Genomic DNA, 25043 nt, shown 5'->3' with positions numbered 1-25043 from the left:
ATTTTAAAATTTATTATTATTATGAGAGAAACTGGAAGTGAGTGGGATTTCTGAGACGAGTTGCTACCCAGTAAGGTGTCCAGTTCTTACAATTGGAACGGTGTTTACAAGGCACGAGACATGTAGACATCATTGGAAGATTAAAACACATCGGGCTGTGTGCAACATAATGAACGACTTAATTCGCATCCCATGTGAGATACAGAAAGAAACCCTTACATTCCCATTGGTCCATGTGTATAAAGACATTCCCAAGTAACAAAAAAACAGTCATGATAGGGAAAGTTTCAATATATGTGGTCCAATGGCAATGTGGGATTTCTTGTGGTCTCCAAAATAGATCTCAAAGTTGCATTCACATGAAATCCTCTGTTAGAGATTGATGAGTCTAAAGGAAGGATTCCTATGAAATATTGGTGTTCATTAATCAAAATCACCTTCGACATGATGGTTGTGTATTGGAATTTGTCAACATATAAAAGTGATATTTAAAGTTTTTCTTAAGTTAAGAATTTGAAAATTTCTATGAATAAGATTTAGTCTCACGTCGCTCACAAAAATAAAAGATGACTATTAAAAGAAAGTAATTTATGACACAAGTCTTTAATGATTTACCTTTAGAGATTTGATGCAGCGTTTTGTTTTGTATTACCGACGTATGTGCATGCATGTCGTGCGAAAAGATGATTGGACGCTTTGTAACACACGTCGCGAGGATCTAAGGAACCTTAATTTCTTTTTTTATTATATATACTTAAAGGCATTCAATGATTGAGATTGATCCCTCACATATTATGGATCGGGTGTGATTTGCATCTCACAATTATATTAGTATTTGACCAGGAATGATCATATATATTGGATCAAGTAAGTACTCGATCGAAGACGATCAGGTGTGGGTGATTCCTAATAGCGGAGATGACTGAATCTTTTGGATCACATGGTGTCTGATCAAACAAAATCAAACTTATTAGATTGTGTAGAGCAACCAATATGTATTGATAATAAAACATGAGACACACACCTTCAGTGGAGTGTAATCTAGATCGTTAGATCTAAGATCAAACACGATCAAACGATTTGAACCAAGAGAGATTGGGTCATGATTCTTGGTCAACAGACATAAAATTGATTATAAATAACCAATCAGACATCAAATTGACCGGTAAAAAAATCATGTACTTTCTTGATTCTGAGTTTAAGAATTTGGTATCGTCTAATCTTTTTTTATTAAGTGTTTTAAGTTGAAATTGAATCGTACATAATCTAATTTAACAAATTCAATTGTAGGCTTCATTGTATCATTAAGGCAAATCCTTCTCAAACTCGTTGTGTACTTTTGGTTCAAACTAGAAGGGAGGAACATTTGTTTAAAAGAGAGCAAGCAGTGAAGCCTTAATTTTTTTAAGTCAATTTCCTTCGTCAAATTTCTCTCAATTTCTACACAAATTTCCAACACTAAGCTGAATGTTTTCATACTCACCCTCTAATTACGCAAACGACTTAAAATTGAGTTGATTGATTTGATTGTTACATTGACTGTGTCACTGAATAGACACATGACCTCTATGTATGACTAGAATGTCATATATTTCCCACAATTATAGCTAGATTGTCATTTGATGAATTGATTAGTGAAAATTTATGAATAAATAACGAGAAAAATTAAAAGATTGACTTGATCGTCTTAGTACATTTGTAAGTATAATTCCTAAACCATAATTGTGATCATCACGAATTAAGAGGGAGATCAAAGAGTATGGATCCACGAATATAAATAACCCACAATTACATTTTTTTTTTTTTTTAGAAAAATCACTAAAATTTTAACATGAACTAGTTTATAACTCAAAAAGCTCTTTTGAGTTGTTGACTCAACTCAGCATGTTGATTTATACGAAGCTTTAGCAGTAATTCAATATAGTCGAGTCGAAGGAGTTTTAAATCATAGATAAATGTATATCATGGGATACAGGTTGTAATAAAAAAAATATTTATTAGATAAATGATATAATGAGTGTTCGAGTATGAGCCGTTGGATTACTCATGATGGATTGATTGGAAAAAACTTTGACGCGGCTAGTCCCCTTCAAAATTTTGAAGAAACCCTCTAGCATCATAACACGTGGTGTTTTCAGGGAGGTACTCCAAATATTTATGAAAAGGTAAGGGCTTGACAAAAAATTACTTGTCAAGATGCAAGGAGGGTTCCTTCAAAATTTTGAAGTAGCCTGACCGCTAGCCAGTTTACATCTTGTCATATCTTGAAAAAAAAACATATGATCCTAACTCTTTAAATGCAAAATTTAATGATTGAGATTTATGAGTATCTTAATATTATAAATGTTGGAGATACTTAGCCTAAGAATAAATCTCAACCATTGGAGTTTGCATTTAAAGGATTGGGATCATGTGTTTTTATCATGAATCATTCTTAGGAGTCACCGGATCCCAACCCATATATATATATATATATATATATAGGGTCCCTTTCAGCAACAAACATTTTGGCAAAACATTTTTCAAAACATGGGTTAGAGGTTTTGGAATGGGCTGATTTTTGGTGAGGATGATCTCTACGGTGAGGAGATCATCCTCATAAAAAATCAGACCATTCCAAAACTTCTAGCCCCATGTTAACAGGTTGAAAAATCGTGGACCGTCCATTTTTTGTAAACCATTTTTGATGGGTTAGAAGTTTTGGAATGGGCTGATTTTTGGTGATGATGATCTATTCCCTGTAGAGATCATCCTCACCAAAAATCAGCCCATTCCAAAATCTGTAACCCATATTTTCAAAAATGTTTTGCCAAAATGTTTGTCAAAATGTTTGTTGCTGAACATTTCCCATATATATATATATATATATATATATATATATATATATATATATATATATAATAATTGATTGAATTTAAATTGATGAGCCGCTTTGTCATATTTATGGTACTTAGAATTTTATAAAATATTTAATTGGATGAGTTACCTTATTTGACGGTGCATATATTCTTATCTTTAAATATGTGGGTCTAGGATGGCCAAGACTAAAATGTTGTAGGTCACAAATCCTAAAATAAAATAAAAATAAAGAGGAATTTTCTTTTTGATCAAATTATTGTAATTTCTATATGTCAAGAACAATATAAACTTTTCAAGATGGTTGAGGATGACTGATTTATGTAAAAAATCCAAAAATATCATTTGTATAATCTCCAAAAAATTTCTGAATTTTTTTTTTTTTAATTAATCGAATCAAAATCCAACCGAATCCTAATTTTGTTACTATGCACTTAATTGGGAAACTTTAAAAGTCCAACCAATTACTTAATTCTCTCTTATAGTGGTGAGCTTGATTTGTCCAACTTTTGAATTTTCTTTTTTAGCCAAACTTCAATGTGTTTTAACTTTGCCATGAATGGATTATTTTAAATCCTAGAATGATGGAGGGATGAGGATTGAACAAAGTGGTTGAGATACTATTGCTACGAATGTCTAACAAGTAATATTCAAATACTTCTTTTCCTATGTTTATTAGCCATTGTCCTTTTAATGACCCACAACCCAAACATCTCACATGATACACCCAAACATCTCACATGATGCATTCATTTGGGTCCATTAGCCCACTAATGTTTGGTTCACATTTTAGTGGACCTACAAACATACATTAGTTTGATCATCTCTAGCCATTAGTCTTGTAAATTTTTCATTAAGTATTTGATATCTTTATTTGTTTACATAAGTTTCAGGTTCACGATGAAAATGCTCAAATTTAATGATTAGAAATCACTGGTCAGGCTGATTTTCCATTGTGCCGCTCCCCGGGGTAGGCCAAATGTTTATTAGATTGATGATCCTTAATAAATCATAGATAAAATATAATTTTTTTTAAAAATAAGGTCGGCTATGTATATTTTTGCCAAATCTCTTATAATATGAATTGTACTTTGTTGATATCTTGAGAAACTACAAATTACTTTAAGAAGAATTTAGCTGCCAAATAATTTATTTTTGCTAACCACAATATTTCTCTCAATTTATTCCCCACTTATATGGACAATATATTGATATCATGTTAGACAATTCAGCCATACAACTCTTGAAGATTATTCTCACAAAATTTCAATCCGTTATATGGTATTTTTAACTTCATGAAAAGCTGAACTAAAGTTGAAAATTTGGACTAATTTAAATTGTTATTTTAAGTCAACATTTTAGTATAGTTTTTTTTTTTTAATTTTTTTATAGATATTTATTATGACAAGGGTGTTTGGACTTATGTCCGACTAGGGGACCAGACGAGACAAGGTCAGAACCAAGGTGTATGGGACCTTCCCCTGGGAACATGCATTGCCTGAACGTCACACACACTGGGTAAGTGAAGGGTACATCCTCACAAGTTGCCCCGAGGAAATATTGGTCATACTGAGTATCGAACACACAACCTTCGAAAACTTTTTAATATAATTAGTAATGTACATGTTGGAATAGGTTGATTCATTCTAGAAATGATTATCACATAACTTAATATATAATTGTCTAAAATATTATCCAAATAGGCTCATATCTATTAGCATTGATATGAAGACCTGAGCTTAACAATTATTACTAAACACTAGCTGGCTTGCTTATCGAAGAAAAGAAAAAGAAGAAAAAAGGAACTATGGACTAACTTATGGTAATATGCTTAACTAATGATATCTTAATTTTGTCTAATCTTACAAAACAGATTCAAAAGGTACCAACCGAACATAATTTTCTTATTTGAATGACTTCGACTTAATTGAAAGTGTTTAGGATAAGAAAAATAAGTAAGATTAAAGCGTAAAATCATCATTGAAATCTTTCTAGATAAGAAAAAAAAGAAGAAGAAGAAGAAAGAAAAAGAAAAAGAACAAGAATGGTTTGATATTTTTTATGTCGGTGAAATAAGTAATTTGGGTTAAAGTATATTTAATAAATGTGTGTAGATAATTATTTGTAAGTTAAGGCTGGTATCGCAAGAAAGTGGGTGACATGAGTCATTTCGATATGTACAAAAAGCCGCCCCATAATGTTAGTCGTGAAAGTTCAGTTTTTGAAGTCATTATAGTAAAAATTAGAGTCGTGATAATCTAACCACTCTATGTGGCAAACCCAATCAACTACCCTGACCAGGGGCGTAGTAAAGAGACATTGGGGGCCATTGACCCCACTCAACTTTTTTGGGTATTTAGATACCCTTGAATTTATGCTAAATTCGAGATACCCCTACATTTTGAACTACTGATATGCCCATTTGACTTCGTTGCCCTTACTCCCTCATCTCCCTCCAATTTCTGCCCCCTCCCCCTCCAATTAAGTATAAGTTTGATCCCCACTAAAAGAAAATCCTTAGTCCACCCCCGACCCTGATGTGTCAAGTTAGGAAATGGTAAATATGTGCTCCTCGCAATATACAATTCCCTTGAGATACACTTGTTTAAGGGGAACTGCAACAATGTATCCTGAAGAGCACAGACCAATGGTTCCCTAAGTTGTCACGTCAGGTAGTCGATGGAGTTTGCCACGTGGGGTAGTCAAATTATCACGATTCAACAATTATATAGTTCTTTATTTTTTTAAAAAATACTTAATGATCAGATAATATTGTAAATATCTCACCAAGCGCATTATAATTAACTTATACATAAATAATACCCAATTTTAGGGAAGAGTGACATGTGGGTAGACCATACATACACTTAGGATGCGTTTGCTATACTTTTGGGTTAATGCCAATTACTACAGGAGTATTTGATCAACAAAAACTAAAGGCTAAAGAATGCCAGTTAAAAAATGAGAGCTGCTATTGCCACATCAGATTTTACTAATGCCACACCAATTCCTAAGTAAAAGAATTGCACACAATTGATGTGGTGTTAGTAAAGGTTGGTGTGGCAATAGTAATTCTCTTAAAAAATAGCTTGGAAAATGGCGGTTGTTGCACCCTACCCTTCTCAAACTGTGCCTTAATCGATAACAAGTTACCGAAAGAAAAAAGGAAAAAAAATAATTTTGAACCACTCGACAATTCATTTTCGATTTGTTCTAAATGGGTTCCATAAGAAGTCACTACCGAATGGACCCATTTGCTTTTTGGAGAACATGGGTGGGCGATCGTTTTCAGAGATATTTCAATCTATAAGTTAACTTATGATTAAAGTAATACCTCTAAAGAAACATTTAACAGTGATATCTATTGTCATTTTTCTTTTTTACTTATATAAAACTAAGAGAATATTAATTAATATGTACATTTCCTAAAATGTCCTACCTACCAACTATGTTTTTAACCAACCATGATGTCTATAGAAGACAATTCAGAAATTTACTTACCACTTTTGTTTTTTCTATTACATTTATATATATTCAAAATTACATTTTAAACACACGCACTCTAATAGCGACATATTTTTTTTATCTGCCACTGTTATCAGTCATAATAATTAGGATTGTCAATGGATCGGGTTCAAATCAGATCAGATTGGGGTTGATTTGGTACTAATCCGATAAGTATAGGATTGGGATCTTAATTGCTCGGGTTTTTATCAGATCTTAATATTAAGATCCAAACCCAATCCAATATCAATCAGATCGGGTCCGGATCAAACCAAACCTGATTTGATGCACACAATCTAAATAAATTTCATATATTTAAACAAATATTTTATATAATTTCTAACATTTTATCTGATGGGATCTTTCTCAGATTGGGACATGGTCAATCCAGATCTTTATCAGAATCTTTAATCATCGATCCAGACCTAAAATCATCAGATTGGATTTTGGGCCTGATCTGATCCATTGACAGCCCAAGTAATAACTCACAAATTCTTATAAATTATGAAAAACTATATGGGGGCAAATGCCCCAACTGTAAATCCGCCCCGGGGGCCTGCAGTAGTATTTCTTTGGACAGTAGTCGATAGCTGGATTAGCCGACTTGAAGTCAATAAAAATATGGGATACAGATTATATTAATTGGTTCAGTTCTCCAGTCACAGGTGACCATCACTTCTTATCATAGCTACATATTTACTGATGGTAGAAAGTTAATGCTCTAGCAGTAATAGAACACAGTAGCAAGAGAAAAACCTCAATGTGAAGTAAGACCCGACCATAGACGACAAGAAATCCGTAAAAAGAACCTGATAATGCTAATTTCGGTAAAAAGAAATGGTTATAAGAAACTAAACTAAATGGATGCAACAACAAAAAAAACTTCGTATTAGATGAACCAAATGTGAGGTAATCTGAATCTCATTTTGTGCAAGGGCTTACTCTGTTATGAAATGCAACGAACCGAAACCTAACCATGACAGCCAGCAGAAGACATAACTCATCTATCTTAGAAGAACAAAATGTGACAAGTAATACAAAGAAAATGCCGCGCTCCTAGCCCTTTAAGAAAAAACTTATATTAGAAATCAAAATCTAACTTCTGTTTAGGTTTCAACAGGGTTGTATACAAGATCTTGATGCCAAGTTCTTCAAATTTCTTTCTTGCCTGCCAGTCATGACTGATCCCTTCGCTCACTCTTCCAAGAATTTTTAGCAGATTCTGCTGATGAACCACCAGAATCCGCATTAGCATCCTTTGGTTTCGAAAAGAAAGGGTCCCATTCATGAGGCCCAACCTCACGTTTTCCTTCCTCTAATAGTTCGTACTTCCAACTATTCTCCTCGATAAAATTATCATCAGTGTGACCTCCCATAATGTCCCTCCTCAACATTGTAACTTTGTCGATAATTGCCTGTACAGCTACATCAAAGGCATCTTTAAGAGTCTCCAATCTAGACCGTGGATCTGCATAAATCAGTCTTGGTATAAGGCTAATAACCTCTTCCCTCATGATCTTCACTTCCTCCGGAGATATTTGACTGAGTCTTTCCTCTATGCTAACGTTCCTCTTACGAATATCATCCTCTGGAATGAACACCGAGTACTTCGTATAATTCCTTGGAAGATGCCACGTGTACTGTGTGTACGCTGAACCAGGATGGAAGAAAATGGGTATACAACCCGCCAACATCGAATCAAAAGCTGATCTCCGTGTGTACGAATCGCCCTGAGGTTGCAAGCAAAATAGGGAACTTTGGAACATCTGCATTATACTGCTTGGAGAGTGACACTTACTCTCTCCGAAATCGCATTCCAATAATTTACAAACCTTCGAATTCTTGCACTGCTCGATGATCTGCCCTCGAATTGACTTAGGGTTGTCAGGACGTGGAGCCCCGGCAAATGAGAAGAGCCATGGTCGCTCCAATTTCCTCATACGGTCTTGCCAGATGAACACATCGGAATCTTTTGCAGGATGGAAGTAAGTAGGGTACGGGATACCGAAATCATTTGCATTCCATGGGCTCGATTCGACCACAAACATCGACATGTTCTTGGCTGCAGGTAGAAATAGAAGTTTGTTACCCCAATCAGATTCAAGATCCGTTAGTCTCCTAAAATCCCACGTAATCCTACCCGCAACCAGGAAATGATCTTTCCCACCCATAACACCCCATTCGGGTCTCTTAACAAGCCAATCCACCAAAGCAAGCGAAGCAGAGTCCCGAACAGAAATGTTGTAGCCCCATAGGTAGCGAGAGATATCCAACCCCGCATAGAAAGGTACGAAGACGGCAGCAGCGATGGAGGAATCTTGTGTCAAGCACTCGTACTGTTTCATTCGATTGCTGAAGATCACATCAACGGCAAATTGGTTTGTGGCATACCATCCAGTGTTTGAGAAGACCCCTTCGACGTTCTCAAGTGGGGGACCAAGACCAGCATTGCTGGTGAATTTGCACATATTGGTCCAGAGACTAAGACTCTTACACTCCTTCAACATATCCTCATTGAATTGGGGAGGGAGATCATGGACGTAAATGTACCTACCCCCACAAGGATCGCTCTTATTCTCTATGGTTCTCAATGCCCGCAAAAAAGGAATTTTTTTTGAAACTCTGGGATTGGAATCGGTCGATTGAGTGTGGACTGAGCTTGTTTGTAATTGTAACGAATTGTCAACAGTACTACTTCCAAGGATGGCAAAATGGAAGTAAAACAACAGGAACCAAAACAACACAGACAATGATGCTAAGAAACAGAGACGAGTTCGCTGATTCTTCCCGACCACCTTCTCCATTTGATCAGAAGGAATGCTCACCGTCGAGCGGCGTCTCATCAATTTTCGATTCAATAGATGACAGCCGATGGATCACAATCAAAAATTTTCCTTGCAAAACAATATACCCAAAACACAATCAAACTATGTGAATTCTCAATCTAAAACCACAATTTTGATGAAATCGAAACCCTTATCCTAATTTCCCATCCACCAAAACCAATTGGAAACACTGAAATCAATCCATGGATAACTCAATTCTATTACTTGAACAAAATCTAAGATAAAACGAAAAATAGAAAAATCGATGAACTTATTATCTAACCAAAAACACCACAATTTTTAGTTGAAGAAATGGAAACCCTAACCGCAATTCCAACTCTAATTCTCCACACACCAAAACCAGCTGGAAACACAAAGATCAATCCATGGATGAATCAAATCCTGATTCTTGAACAAAAATCTAAGATAGAACGAAATACAGAAAAACCAATGAACTACTAACCAAAGCAAAAAAAAAACAAAAACAAAAAACCTTCAAATTCAATCGAAACTATATTGAAAAAAAATCACACAGTTTTTTTTATTCCATTCGATCTGTTACAGTTGTCAAGAAAACAAACCAAATTTACTCACTAATTTACACTAAATTGAGAAAAAATTGATGAAGAACACAACTTACAGAGACTGAAATCGATCGAAAAAATCCTACTAGATCTCTCTGGGGATCCACATTTTACTCTGTTCCTAGAGTCGAACTCGAACGAGGGATAAGTCAGAACTAAACTAAGCAGGCAGAGAAGCTGGCGTACTTTTAGAATCGTGCGCCGCTCTACTTGTCGGTACTCGGTAGCCGGTACACATAATGCCACGTGGATGATATGCTGACATGTCAGTTCCTTCACGTTGCTGTTTCGTCGTTTAATTCAATTATAAAATGACACGTGTTTAGTTCCATAAGAAAAGAGAGTAACCCAACTAATCAGAGATTTGCACCGCTCTACCTGTCGCTACTCGTTAACCGGTAGACTGAATGCCACGTGGAATGAGATGCTGACATGTCAGTTCTCCTTTTACGCCAAAGCGTAATTAGTGGCGGATTGTGCACGACCATCACGTTGCTGTTTCTTCCTTTAATTCAACTATAAAACGACACGTGTTAAAAGAGAATCCCAATCAGCTGAGATTACTATAATAACCTTCAGCCCAAACTAAAGCGAAGTTGGCAACCAGAAATCACCTGTATTGGTTAGTGGGCCCAAAATAAAATAATTAGTAAACTAAACATTTCGGACTTCCTTTGATTGGGTAAGAGATTAGGGAATCAGAATTTCGAAATTGAGGAAAGCACGACAAGTATGTCCCACTAATAAATTAAACAAATAGACAGCAATTTGATACACTTTTAACCAATGAAAATAAGACATGTGGGTCATAGTGGAACAATTAATCATAGGGCCGTCGATTGATCAGAGTTGATTGGGGCCAATCGATCACATCCTATCAAATTCGATTTTATATTCAAAACATAAATAGATTTTATAAATTTAAATCAAGTATGTATAACATATAATTTACATTCTTTCCCACATTTAACGCTTCGGGTACCATTGGATCAAGATAAAGTTGAACTTGAACCAATTCGATAGGTTATCAAATCAGATCGAAACCTAAATTCTCAATCCAGATCCAAAATTATTGAATTGGAATGGATTGAATTTTGGGTCTGATCCGATACTTTTACAAACCTAGTTCATTATACCCCAACCCTGAGATCTACTCATGGTTAAAGATTTTGCCTAACCAATTTGGCTCAATCAAATCGTAATCATGGTAGAATTGATCAAATCTGAAAGAGAATTCCAAATATAAAATTGGACCCACTTTGACTCACTTGAGAATCCGATTTATTGGGTTGATACTTTAAAAAATTCAATCAAGTTGCTTAATTGAGATTGGTTTCGTTTTTATTTATTATATACTTAAATTACAAAATGACTTTTACAATATATTAAATATAAAATATGATATAAAGAAGTCAATAAATATATAAAGAGAGCGCATATTAAGAAATGGAGCCCACCTAATGAGCCAACAATCACCACTAAGTATGATAAAATATAGAGAAACTTACTTAATGGGACCTGATATGGGAATTTCATTCTAAATGCCTCTTAACTCTTGGGGGTAAAATTATGTCCCAGTTGGTCAATTTCTTCTCCTTAAATGTCCCCACCTTAAAAAAAAGGTTTTGAAGTACAAAATAATAATAATTTTTGACCTATTATAACATACATGAGTTTTTCAGCGATGATTGTGATCCATTCTGACAATTTGTAATAGTGAATGACAAATAAAAAATGATATACTCATAATTTTGAAGATTTTGAAATAATTTTCAATCTACTCTGATGATTTGTGATCACCGGTAACAAATGGAGAACGACATACTCATAGTTTTGAAGATTTAGACGTAATTTTTAATTAGAGTGTCTGTTTCGATAAATATCCGTTTCGTGAAGATCTATCCATTAACAAAGCGACTCAACACTTTGAAAATCATTAACACCAAGCTTAGATACTTTCTCTGTTAGAACTTGTCCAAACCTATGTCACTGGATTCATTCCTACAATACCGAACCACAAAATGAATCAGTCCATGGATCGGTTTGTGCAGGGAACCCGTGCTAAGAAGCTCGAACCCAAATTTGAGTCGGTATGAACCGACAAACCAGGTAACTCAGGTCCAAACCATTTCAAGCGTTGCTCTGTTATGATAATAATACCAAAACTCAAAACTGGCCATAGTATTAAAAACTTAGCTTTTCTAATGAAGAGGTTTAGATCCAACCTTGAACTAGTAATGTTCATCTGAAATTAGACAACAATGGTCTCTTTAACATTATTATATATAGACTACAGCTATCATATTGTTAACTAATCTTCATTATTAGAGTAAAAAAGTTAAATTTTACAAGTATTCGTGTGTCCTCAGATTGATTTCTTGTGTCCTCTCTTTTTTCATCTATCATGGGACAAGTATTTGATCGAATTGGGAAGGATTTTATCAAATACTAAAAGAGCCGTGTTGATTGCATGCGGTCTTGGTACGCGGTTGGATACATGGCAAGGGCATAGAACCATAGATCATTTTCATCGGGATACAAGGGAAAAAGATGTGCGGTTATGAGCCCTTGCCACGTCAGTCACGTACGGCATACCAAGACCAAGACCGTGTGTATTCTTCATTATTCATACTAAAATGGCCTTAACCATACGATTCACGTCTCAAAGATTCTTTCTTAAATGAAATAATCGCCGAATGCTAAAATAACACCACCAACAGAAGAAGACTCATAATACAAAACAGGAAAACATAAAGTCCTGCATTAACAAACCATGGCTCCTTCTTCTTCTTCTTCTTCTTATTCTTCTTCTTCAAACATTCTTCAATCAAGTTCAGATCTCTGAAGGACAAATGAACTCCAGGATCTCCCAAGAAAACCTCACTCCCCAACAAAATGGAGTTGTTTACACCTTGAACATTGTTAGTTATGTAAATGTTAACGTTGCAACTGTCGTCATCGGATTTACCTGTTGGCCTGTGATGGATAGTTGTTGATGCCCCGGTGTTTGTCCCTTTCAAGTTGACATGAGCAGTGGAGCCACCATCACCATTACGTGGAGTCATGAGATGATTAATCAAACTTGAGACTGGGATCTTCAATGGCATTTCCCTCTCCCTCTCTTCACAATTTCTTCATGGTTTTTCCATTTTCTTTCCTTTCTAGTCTCATTTAATAAAGGGTACAGGTTTTTGCTTGATCTGCACTCTTACTAAAGAGGAATCAAATACTGCTTTTTTGGACACCCAACAAGGTTTCTTTACCCCTGTCCCACTTACAACTAAAAGAACACATATCTTACATGAACATCGCCATGGCCACCTTCATCTCTGTTGAATGAATGCAAACCTGTATGGGTTTATACGAAAAGCAAAACAATTTGTTTCTGCACCCAATTCTAGGTTAGGTATACATGAAAGCATACATGAGTTATGTATTACATGAAAGCATACAAGAGTTGATACATTCCGCATAACGGGTACAAACATAAACGCCTCCTTCGGAAATATTAATTCCCAGTAGATTAAGAGTGTTTTTGGATTTTACATACATGTCTAGAAAAGGTGAATGTCATCTGGTAATACCATCGTAAATTCCATGAGATATCCATTTCCAAGCAAGGTATCCTCTTATCAACATCACTGGATTTTCAATTCTTAAGTTGGCATTCTCTTGTCAGCATTGCAGTCATGAACTAAAAGCCTGTACATATAATTTAGAGCCAAAACACTAAAGGTAGCAATACCCGTGTCTCTCCGTTGGTCCGAAGTACCAGATTCTGCCTCTATCATGTGCTTGGTAAAACTAGAAGAAGAAAAAAAAAAAGTTGGCTGTCTCGAGTCTCACATCGTGTTCTTTATACATAGAAATAGTACCATCTGCAAAGGAAAAAAAGAAAACTAGAACTCAGCAATCATTCGAGAATTTAAAACAAAGGGATGAGAATGTAGGTACAATAACAAGAAGAAAACATGAAGTAGTAACTTTTTCACCTAAGGCAACACCGAGATACTTTTTAAGTTCCAAATTGAGCAGAACAATAGTGAAACCCCGGATATATAAATGATATTTTCTTTTATATATAGATAGATATAAATTAGAAGGAGGTCAACACCAATCTGGAACGAAGGAGGAAGATAAAAAAGAAAACTAAGAAACCAAAGAAACAATGTATCACACAAGTACTGAGAAAAAACAACACACCACCTCACCCTCTCCTTACACATTCCTGAAAACCTCAAGAAAGACACCCTTGAATCCTTCAAATGCTAATAATGACTTCGTGCAAGCAGTGCACCTTTCCCTAAAAAATGCGACTGTCATGCTCATTCCAAATGCCTCAAAAAAAGGGAAAGGGAACCAATGTCTAAACGATCCTTTCTCTATTTGTGAAAGCTAAGGAATGCCTGCTTTGAAAAGGAACTAAAACAGATCTAGGCAAAATTTAAAACATGTGGAATGATGAAATGAAATCAATCCATATAGCTCAAGAAAAGATTAATGAATCAAATGATGATTGACCAATCCACAGCTAGCGATGCAAAAAAGGAAAAAAAAAAGTAAAAAAAGAATGATATGGTAAGAAAAAGAGATAAATAATCAATGGAAAGAAATACATTCTTCTTATGTCATTACAAAAAATAAATATATCTTGAACCAGCACAGCTGGTGCATAAATGCTTAGATCAAGGTAGTTTTTTTTTTTTGTTTTTTTTTTGTGTGTGTGTGGGGGGGTGTGGGGTGGGGGGGTGGGGTGGGGGAATAAGTTTAAGTGTGAAGGTGGGCTTTTGATCCCAGATCTATGTAATTACTCCATACACACTTTAAAAGTCACCAAGGTGACTTCTTTGATTACGGTAGAGTTTCATATCACATTTCAAAGATAAGAACAAAATAAAAAGAAAAGGAGATGCTATATTTATTGAATTTGAATTTGAGATTCGGCTATATTTTTTTTAAATGTATCCTCGAAGAGAACACTAATCAATATATTTAAACTTGGCAAACTCTCGATAGATACTTAATATTTGGAGCTAAATTAACTTTTAGATTATTTTTATCAACTTACCTTCTATAAGTTATATCAATTACTAATAAAATTTTATAGTATTCATTGTCATTAGAATCTCAGGAATTACTATTTGAATTGAATACTATGATTTAAATCAAATCTTAGCCAAAAAAAATCGAATCGTATCCATAAATAAAAATCCAAACATTTCCATTTAAACTTATGATCCATGATTCAAATCCATGTTTTTTTCTTTTTTTATTTGGATAAATGATTCAAATCTAACAAATTGAACTAAAACATGGGGCACTTTTTCAGGTGAAAAAAAATGACTCTTATACCTGTATCTTTTTCCCCCAACCCAAAAAAATAAAATAAAACCTTGAACACTACAAGAAGAACATTAGCCGGTGTTTTTATTAATTGTTTAACACCACCTAACATGGATGACAAGAAATGGATGTGCATGCTTGCAATTTGAAAGACGAGAAATTGAGACTACTAATCAATGTTTACAAAGGTGACAAAGGCTTATGCCATGAGATTCACCCTGAAGCGCTCTCATAAATGCCATGAGGCTTTAAGGAAATTCCCTTTCCCCTTGAAGGCTTATGCATTGTTTGAACAGAAGTTGAAAAGGCTTACACTTGGACTTATTTTCTCTATTTTTGTACTATTATTACATAATAATATTTAAAATTATAAAGTTGTCCTTGTAATAACATTAAATTTACATATCTATCTCTGACTCTTCTTTTTTCTACTATTTTTTGTTCTTTCCATATTTCTATTTTTCTCCGTACGTCAAACTTACTCTGATGATTCAAAGTTTTTGTTCCATTTCGGTGGAAAACACTACTTTTTTAACATACCAGAATGAAACATTGTGAAATTTCGAATGTATCACAATATTTTTGAATGTCTTAGAATATTTTGGAATGTTTCACTAAACAAAATGATATGTAGAGAAAAAAAAAATCTTTCACAGAAATTCGAATGTTAAGAACACATCAGAATGTTTACGGAAACATATTAAATGTAATGTTTCAATACTAAATTAACCATTTAACAGATTTTGTAATTTCTAATATTCAATTAGTCAAATAAAAGACTTCTACTAAACTATATGTGCATACAATATAAAGTTTCAAAGCATTTCTAATATGTATTGACGTAAAAAAACAAAGTATATTCTAAATTTCACTTTAAACACTTATAAAAGAATTTTCTATATTTATTTATGAATAAAAAAATTAAAGTTCAATGATTTAAAGTGAATGTTTTGGAATGTTCCGAAACAATCAGAATGTTTCAATTCCAGTCCATTGTTTTAGTTTTCGGGAAAATAAAAACAACAGAACATACAAGATTTTGAACTTTGCCTACTCCACTTATTCTAGTATTAGAGTGGTTTTATACTTTTTTAATTAGAATATTTGACAATCAAAAGTGTTGTTTTTAGGGATTAAAACTTAGAAAGTTGGAGAAGTATGAAATTATAGTTGTGATACAATTTAATTTGATTTGACGAGTTATGCATTTCGCGTTGGAATATGTAATTTCGAATTTAAAACAAAATAAAAATAAAAATCTTTTAAGTGTTTGAGCTGATTTTTCTTTTGTATTAGAATGTTAGCATTTTATTTATTTGTACAAGAGCAGGTATAAACACACAAGCATGAATATAAGACAAGGCTTTAGAGAGAGAATTGAATAGAGGAACAAGATTTGTTAAGCCGACTCAAAATGTTTGGGATGAGGCATTGATGATGATGATGATGATGTTTAATCATGCATATTCATAAGTCTTACGTCTCAAGGTTTTGGCTAGTGAAAAGCCTCACCTCACACCTATTATTTGCGCTTGGGTGGAAAATACGCATACCCTTTGTGAAAGGCAAAAATAATAAAAATAGAAAAACTAAGTAGTTCTTACTACACCATCCTGCATACATGAAATTTATACTAAACCCTACTCCACTCCCTTTCAAATTGGAATATGCATGTGAAAAAAAACAGCCTACATCTTAGACAGATACATGAAGTGACAAGCCCAACGAAGGGCCTTGGTGAAGATTCCATCAACCTGTTCGTTCAACTTGATGAATTGAGTGAAAATTTCACCAGTCGTTACTTTGTCGTGTATGTAGTGACTCAACCTATATACACTTAATACACTCATGAAAGACTAAATAGGGAGCAATATAAGTCGCAGCTTAGTTTTCACATTCCATCACCACTAGTTTCAAGGTGTGGATTCCCAACTCAACCAAAATTATCCAAGTCATGTTAATTCAGATGCTCTAAGAGCCCTGTCCAGATATTCAGGTTCGACACTGGACCAAACAAGTGGTTGTTTCTTGTTTCATCATGTGTCTCTAGATTGCCCCAAACAAATGTCAGATGCCTGAGTGGAAAAGTGGTCTAGTATATCCAACCCAATCAGCATCTTAGTAAGTCGAGATATGAAGGTGACAAGCAAGGAAAAAAGGATGACTTCAATTGGAGCAGATACAATATATAACAATATGCAACTCATTCCATGTACGAGAGAGTTTTGACAAGTTGTGAGAGAAAATAGTGAGAAGACCCGGTTACAAGAGGTTTAAAACAAGGATCAGCTTTGTAGTCCATACCAAGTCTGCTCTAATCACCAATTAATTGTGCACATTCAAAAGTAGGTTATTGGTGCATGTAATTTGTAAATGATGTATTTGTTGACTGTATATTTCCCTCCACTCCTGGGTGAGTCATACCCCAGTTAAGCCCCGTGACCCTCTTATATTCATACTTCTCCCCTTCTCCAACAGATCGGTCTTTTGGAGTAGTTGGTTGGTTAACAATATAGTAAATTGATGAGACTATAAAGAGTCAAAGCAAAACTAGAATTCTAGATAGTTTATCTAGATTCCAAGGGCTCTAGAATAAATAGGATCAAGAGTGAATAAATGGACGCATATAGAGAGGAAGAGCCAGTAAAAAATGACAGCCATAGAATAGCCCGAAGTCACAATTTTCATTACCTTGGTTTATTATTTATAAGGATGGAAGCATTAAGGAGGATGTTGTCCAAATAATTAAGAGTTGGATTGTTAAAAGGGAGGTGTGCTTCCAAAGTGCATGTGACCAATCTAAATAAAAGAAAATTTTAATAATATGGCATTACGAAAGAACATACAGTTCATGGATGTCAACTTGGACATCATGACCTATGGAAGACTATACTCTATGGTAGACAACCTCCTCACCGAACGATGTACGCATATCGAAGAAGGTTAAAAGAAGCCCTTTTATCTAGGACAAGACGTCTGCAAATATTTCAAAATCTTAGATCAACCTAGCTCCTCAAGAAGAGGATCCAAGAAAAAGCAAGAAAGGCATGTCGAGGAGGCCACCTTACTGAGTGTATAAGACAAGAAAGCGACAGAACAAGACCACTAAAGGTAGTAAGCATGATATACTTTCAAGTATAGTTAGAGAAAAAAAAAGGGGTCATGGTTCCAGACTTGGCACCAAAATAAAAGTGAAGGATTATGTTATAAGGACAGGAATACAAACTAAAGGAAGTCATTTAGCATTTTAGACATTCTTTTATGTTGTTGGTGCAAGCTCTTTAAAGTGTTTAAAGGTGTCTTTTTTGAAGACTGTGTGTTTAGGTGGGAATGGGTATATAAGGATAGAGGGTAAGGTTGTGGTTTTTGTTGTTTTTTGGCTTTACATCATTGTAATGGGTAGGTGAGTAGGTCCTCTGGACTTCCTGATATCTTATTGTAATGGATAGGTGAGTAGGCTCTCTACACTTCCTAGTTTTCTAAATTTTTAATAAAAAAATTACACTTAATAAAAAAAAATTTTGAAATGTTAGAAACTAGTAAGTCAAAATATAAGGCGTATGATGATATATATAACAGATTATGATATAAGAAGGGTGAGAAAAAAATAACAAATTTGCAATAATGAGAAAGAGGAAACCTAATACAAGGAACATAACTAGATTATTTAGCAAGAAAAAGGATCGTACCTAGATTCATTAAAAGTGAAGTTCAAAGAACTTTAGTAAGGGAGGAGAAAAAAAAAAATAGACATTATTTTCAAAATTTACAAAGTGAGAATCATATGGGGCTCCTGAACTACAAGGAAAAGCTAACATACAAAGACCACAACTGACATAAACTACAATAGGAATAGAATTACAGAAGTGAAAGAAGTTCCGGCTAAGATGAAAATATGAAATAACCTTGGGCTGTATAGAAGTTATGAAGTGCACGAGAGAAATTTGATTATTCTGGTTAACTAAGTTATTTAATAAGATTTTTGGAGACTAAGAGAATACCAATTGATTGAAGGAGCTCTATGGTACTATTTGTACAAACAAGGGTGATATGCTAAATTATGCTAAATAAGATGGAAGGAATTCGAGGCTTAGACCCCATAGCTCAGTTGGTTAGACACATTGCAAAGCAACTTTGCGGTTGTGGGTTCAAATCCTGTTTACCCATAAAAAAAAAAACCGATTGAAGGAGTTCTATGATGCCTATCTACAAAAACAAGGGTGATATGCAAAATTATGCTAAATATTGTGGGAAGGACAGAATTGATGAGTCGCACTATAAATTGTGGGATAGTGACGGAGAAAAGGTTTAGGGAATTTTTTATTTATTTCAGATTACCTATTATACCTCATACGAGGAAGGCTAGCTATTGAGACTACTTTCTTACTAAAACAACTAATGGAGAAGTTTTGAAAGAAGGGGATGAATTTACATAAGGTTTTTATCGAGCATAAAATTTGGCGAGTATTAGGACAAAGGGGATACTAGAAAATGCATGCATAAGTTGTAACTAGAGTTAAAACAGCTAGTGGTAAGACGAGGGAGGTTCTAAATACAATGGGTTTGTGACAAGGATCTCACTAGCCATACCTTTTTGCACTAATTATGAACAGATTAATTATTCATATTCAAGGAGAGATCCCTTGATATATGTTATTTGTAGATTTAGTGTTAATAGATGAAAATAGACAGTAAATTCGAAATTAGTGCCATGGAGGGATGTATCAAAAAGTGAGCATTTAAAGACAAGCAGAGAACCAAGACAAAATATGTGCAATGCAACTTTAGTCATTACACTTATAAGGATGAAGCTCTAGTTACAATCATAGTGAGAAAGTCAGGGTTCAGGAATAATTTACCATGGGAAAACTTCAGAAAAAAAATGGCAAAAGTCAGGAAAACATCGTAAAAATAAAATAAAAATTATTTTATTGATTATAAAAATTATAACAAAATGTTATTAAATGGTAAACATAAAATTATAAAATTTAGAACAAGTAGTTGAAAAGCTATTAACAACTAGTTGAAGAGCAACTCATACTACTTAGTTTGCTACCACGCACACACACACACGTGTGTATGCAAAAAGCCCCTTGTTTTCGGAAAATAAAAAAAAGCGACAGTAGCGATTAATCATGATTTAATCAGTGATTATTAAACTCGCAATTTTTTACAAAAAAATACCCGATTTTTGTCACTATGTTTACGATTGATGGACAGTTGCCCAAAGAGATGAACCTCCATTATTTAGGTTCTATGATACATAAAGATGGATAAGTTGGTAAGGATGTTGCTTATAGAATTAATGTTGGGTGAACAAAGTGGGGTGGTTTTAGAGTGTGTAATGTGATCAATGTGCATGGATCAGACTAGAAGGGAAATTTAGAAGACAACAAGAGTGGTATGCTTTATAGAGCTGAATTTTGGAATATCAAGAAACAATGTGTTCAGAAAATGAGCTTAGCAAATATGAGGATGTCAAGATGGGTGAATAGTAACACTAGCAAAGACGAAATAAAAAATGAATGGCTCCAGTAGAAGATACAATAAGGCAAGTCATTTGAGATAAGGCTTGAGCACGTGCAAAAAAATAATAATACTAAAGAAAGAATAAAAACAAAATGAATGAGAAGTAGCACTTTGGTGCAAAACAAAAACTCCAATGGGGCAAGAAGAAGACCGAAAATGACATGAAAGGAGTTAATGGGAAAAAATGTGAAGGAACATGCCTTAACTAAGAAGAATTATAGAAAGATAATTGTCAAGTCTCATGATGAGAGCTTGCAGATATTTATAATAACTAATGTGTGAATGGGCATAAATGCCCTTACATAGAAATAAATAGAAAATTCATAATAAACTACATTATTTCCAAATAAATTAAACCCATAAAAAAATGCCTCAACTAAACATATGGTTCATGAAAATGTTCTATGACGCTGAGGTGTTAAGTGGTGCTCTTAGTGGGTCCATTCCTCAGCGTAAGCGTGCATGAAATTTGTAAACATAGACAACGGTTTTTTAGTCCCCCCCCCCCCCCCCCAAAAAAAAAAAAAACAACAAAACAAAAAAAAACCTGTAAAAGGCAACTTTAGCTCTCCCTATTGACCAAAAGTTAACACCATTTGTCTTGTGTAAAAAGACAAAAATACCCTCGTATTGTTGCTCCCTCCCTCTCACCTCTATTCTTCCCTTTCTTGAATGGGACGTTAGTGTATGGTAATAATGTGGGATCGGGGGGAGGAGCTCAAGCTGATGTTTTCCAGTATTGATTGTGGTGTTCATCTTCATTTGTATTGTTATCGTCCTTTTGATCTATTAATAGCAATAATTTCATGTTTTTTCTACTTGATATGTTTTAGTTCCTTGATATTGGTGTTGACTCATAAATGTGTGTTGATGGTTTTGTAAAATGGATGGAACACCTGAGGAGAGTAACAAGGATTTTAGAAATTTAACCTGAAATTCAACCAAGAAAACCACTTTTGTTTTATTAAAATGCCAGCAAACCGTGGAGGACAATATGGACATAAAAAAATTGATATGAAATAAATCCAATAGATGATCATCTATAATCCAAACAAAGCTATGGAAAAAGTAAGCAAACCCATAAAAGCAATAAACCATAAACAAAATATTAAGTCACTTCCACTTCCATGCCTTACAAAGATGCTAAAATTCCAGGCCTTAATGTCAATTGGATGATGACTCTGGTGAGAAATTACCCAATATAAAGAAGTACCAGCATCAATAAATATAGTAAATGAGTTTGGCATCAAAAATCAAACTAAAAACAAGCACAGATGAGATAAAAATAAAGTACCAAGCGAAAAAAGATATAGTCCTTCACCATGAAACTAATTAGGAGGTCCAGAAAGCCAGCACATATAAACTGCAGAATTTGAGCCTTACCAAAGAAAGGAAGTAATGTCGACCACCAACAAACAGCTCCAAGCATCATCATGAGTTCAAAAGACCATGCCAAACACATTCTAATTGTACCAAGTCTTCAAAAGTATTTAGTTGCAAATAGAGAGCTTCCCTGTCCATTCATCTGCCACCCCATAGTCAAGGCTAAGCTCCCTCAAAGGTGGGATATTCTCCATCGCAAAGAGCATGAGATGAGGATACGACAAATTATAGTGATCATATAGAACAAACTGTACCAACACATTAGGACTTGAACTATGACTGAAATAACAAGCCACATTCCTCATTCTCGATACATCCATAGCAAAATCCAACGGAGGAATAGAGGGATGTATAGGCCGTAAATATCCGGGATAAACTTGAGATATCTCTCCCCACTCTGCCCCTCGGTTGGGAAACCGATTTGGATACACCAAACTATCACCATTCATACTAAACACAGCTGCTTGTTGCCTCGTAAGCACCAACCCAGTGTACTCACAAATAAAAGCACCAGCAGGAATCATATCCAAGGATCTAACTCCCCAACCTGTTTCCCTTGACCTGAAAACTTCCAACCGATATTTCACCCCATTTTGGCTCACACGATTCCGACAACTCGGAGGACAACGACAAAACCTTCCGCATTCAAATATCAATGGTTTCCCTCTCACGAGAATCCCATTTACATCATAAACAAACTCGCCCCCATTTTTTTGAGCACAATAACAACCATCAGAACAACCAGAAACACATTCGCATCCCGTAACATTACTCATTTGCGAAAATGCAAAAGGGGGATAAACAGGCCTCACAAGGTATTCAAATAGCATCGGTTCACGATCAGAATCAATGTCATTAAACAAGGAAACAGGGGAATTCTCCTTACCCATTGAAATATCGAGACTCAAGTAACCAACCGGTCTAACGAACAACGGTCTGGTCCTCAACTCTGCAGCGAACCTAAACACCGAACTACCCATTTCGGGTTGGTCAGCCATTCTCACAAGCTTATACTTATACACACCAAAACCAGATTTTCCAATGTCAAACCAAGAATCAACAATCCTATAAAGACCATCATACACATAAACCTTTGACGTCGGACCACCCTCATACTTGATCCCCCGGATAACCCGTATCTCAATTCCATAATACATGCTTCGCTCCAATGCAAGATTCCCTCCTTCCAGCTTTTGATGAACACATTGCCTCGCTGAATTTCTAGCTTGCCCGCCATGTCCTGTATAAATGATCACATCACCCGCATCTTCATCGTCCTCATACCCACCCGAAACAATAATGCTCGTTGCCACCGGCTCCCCATTTGCGCTGCGACTCGCCGGAACATAGTCAATTCCAGCCTGAGCTTGACCGTGCAATCCAATCACACACAATTCGATACGAAAAAAGAATATATCACCAACATAAACCCCAGGAATGGTACCGATAATTCGCTTATCACGATTTAACCATAGACCTCGTTCATTCATCAAAGACCCAGCTTTCAAATCCCCTCTCATTCTCCTCAAAAACCCAATGTTTCTCCAACTTTCTTCTTCTTGAATCGAGAAAAGTCGCAACGATTCGTAAAGCAATCTAGTCCTCCTCACAAAATCCCTATGGTTTCTTTGTTCCTCGACTCCAAGATTCACAACCCTAACCATCTCAGCCGAACGAAAGCTCTTCAATTTCTTAACAACAGCAGTAGAAACCGTAGAAACCCTAGTTTCGTTCGGAATTTGAGGAACAATTGAGAGTGAATCCTGATTCAAAACCTCCATGTCTTCATATCTCTTCGATTTCCTGGAAAAAGCAGACCTAAAAAGCTCAGAAATTCTGAAGAACTCAGAGTAAACTTCGTTTTCTTCGGCTGTGATCTCCGGAACAGGGAAGAGTTGCAGAGAGTTAGGGTTTGGGTTTGGATTTGACAAGTAGGGTTGTTGTTCATCGAAAGGTTCGATTTTTGGCTCGATTTTGGGACAAACGAGGGGATCAGGGAGGAGATTTAGGTCTTGAAATGGAATTAAAGATCCCATTTTTTTTACAAAAATCGATCCAAAACAAGAGAAATTCTCATTGAGAGAGAAAAAGTAGTTAGTTTTTGCGATTCGAAGGTCCTTTCATGGAGAGCTTCTTTCAGATTTTGGTGACGAAGAAGAAATGAAAGAAATTTAAGTGTCTGAAAAATGAAAATTACAGTGATGACATCATCTCAAGTCACCGTCATCCCTAGATTTTTACAGCTAGATGTTCTCGGATTCCTCATGGCTCAAACTACAAGATGATATAATCCGTTGGATTTAGGATGACGGTTTACACTAACTAATACATTAAAGATACACAGATTACTAGTTTTGTGAAATTTAATACCGACCCTTATATATATTGGAAATAACTATATTACCCTTAATCTTCGAAAGACTATATCATCACGCGCACGGGAGCTTCGTGTCTGTATTGCGTTTTACAGTAACTGTCCACGTAATGTAAGAAGTGTGATATAGTTGTCTGTATCAATTATTTGATACGGAATTCTCACTAACCACCGTTAGGGCTCGACTGGAAATGAAGAAAAAATAATAATTTTTATGGTAAAATTATTTTTTTTTTTAAAGGATTAATATTTTACTAATTATTAAAAAATAATATTTATTAAGAAATTAATAAAATTGATTTAGAGCAATTTCAACCATCCTTCAAATCTCTATATTTAGAGACGAAGGACTCCAACCGTCCTTAAAAGTGACAAAAATTACTTTATATGGATGTTCGCATCTTTAAATATAGAGGGGAAATAGAAGTTTGGAGGCTGATCTCTATCATTGTTCACTTTTTTTTTTTTTTCGGATACCTATTGTTAAATATATTTTTTTTCATTTTTTTTAAATAAATTATGTGAGTGAATAGTATTTAGAGGAGGGTGGTGGTACATGTGGCCCGCCAAAGAAAAAAAAAATAGTGTTAGGAAACATTAGTGATTTGAAGTCAACGAATGGTTGGAATTCAAAAGTGGTTCGAA

The 25043-nt window shown here is 34.9% G+C and overlaps 2 protein-coding genes across 4 annotated transcripts; both read right to left on the bottom strand.

Moving 5' to 3' along the window:
- Nucleotides 1–7337: 7337 nt before the first annotated feature.
- On the bottom strand, nt 7338–9970 carry MUR3 (Exostosin family protein). Its single transcript, XM_086438873.1, has 2 exons — nt 9826–9970; nt 7338–9254 (listed from the first exon to the last, which is right to left on the bottom strand). The coding sequence occupies exon 2, from the start codon at nt 9201–9203 to the stop codon at nt 7536–7538; it is 1668 nt and encodes a 555-aa protein (XP_086294999.1). The 5' UTR covers nt 9204–9254; nt 9826–9970; the 3' UTR covers nt 7338–7535.
- A 3208-nt stretch (nt 9971–13178) lies between these two features.
- On the bottom strand, nt 13179–24202 carry LOC147403331 (histone-lysine N-methyltransferase family member SUVH9-like). 3 transcript variants are annotated; one of them, XM_086438872.1, is made up of 2 exons: nt 21936–24202; nt 13179–13647 (listed from the first exon to the last, which is right to left on the bottom strand). In XM_086438872.1, the coding sequence occupies exon 1, from the start codon at nt 24058–24060 to the stop codon at nt 22132–22134; it is 1929 nt and encodes a 642-aa protein (XP_086294998.1). In that variant the 5' UTR covers nt 24061–24202; the 3' UTR covers nt 13179–13647; nt 21936–22131. The 3 variants fall into 3 exon arrangements, with proteins under 3 accessions (XP_086294998.1, XP_086294997.1, XP_086294996.1); XM_086438871.1 differs by having other exon boundaries at nt 21963–24202; XM_086438870.1 differs by having other exon boundaries at nt 22025–24200.
- Between the last annotated feature and the right edge of the window lie 841 nt (nt 24203–25043).

Source organism: Akebia trifoliata, chromosome 4 (genome assembly GCF_017979445.1).
Source record: "Akebia trifoliata isolate Shusen 1 chromosome 4, ASM1797944v1, whole genome shotgun sequence".
NCBI lineage: Eukaryota > Viridiplantae > Streptophyta > Magnoliopsida > Ranunculales > Lardizabalaceae > Akebia > Akebia trifoliata.
The sequence above is the reverse complement of the archived record's forward strand: the minus strand, read 5'-3'. Positions and strand labels throughout refer to the sequence as shown.

Coding starts and splice junctions, on each gene's coding strand:
- LOC147403331 (XM_086438872.1), bottom strand. CDS start 24,060: ATGGGATCTTTAATTCCATTTCAAGACCTAAATCTCCTCCCTGATCCC.
- MUR3 (XM_086438873.1), bottom strand. CDS start 9,203: ATGAGACGCCGCTCGACGGTGAGCATTCCTTCTGATCAAATGGAGAAG.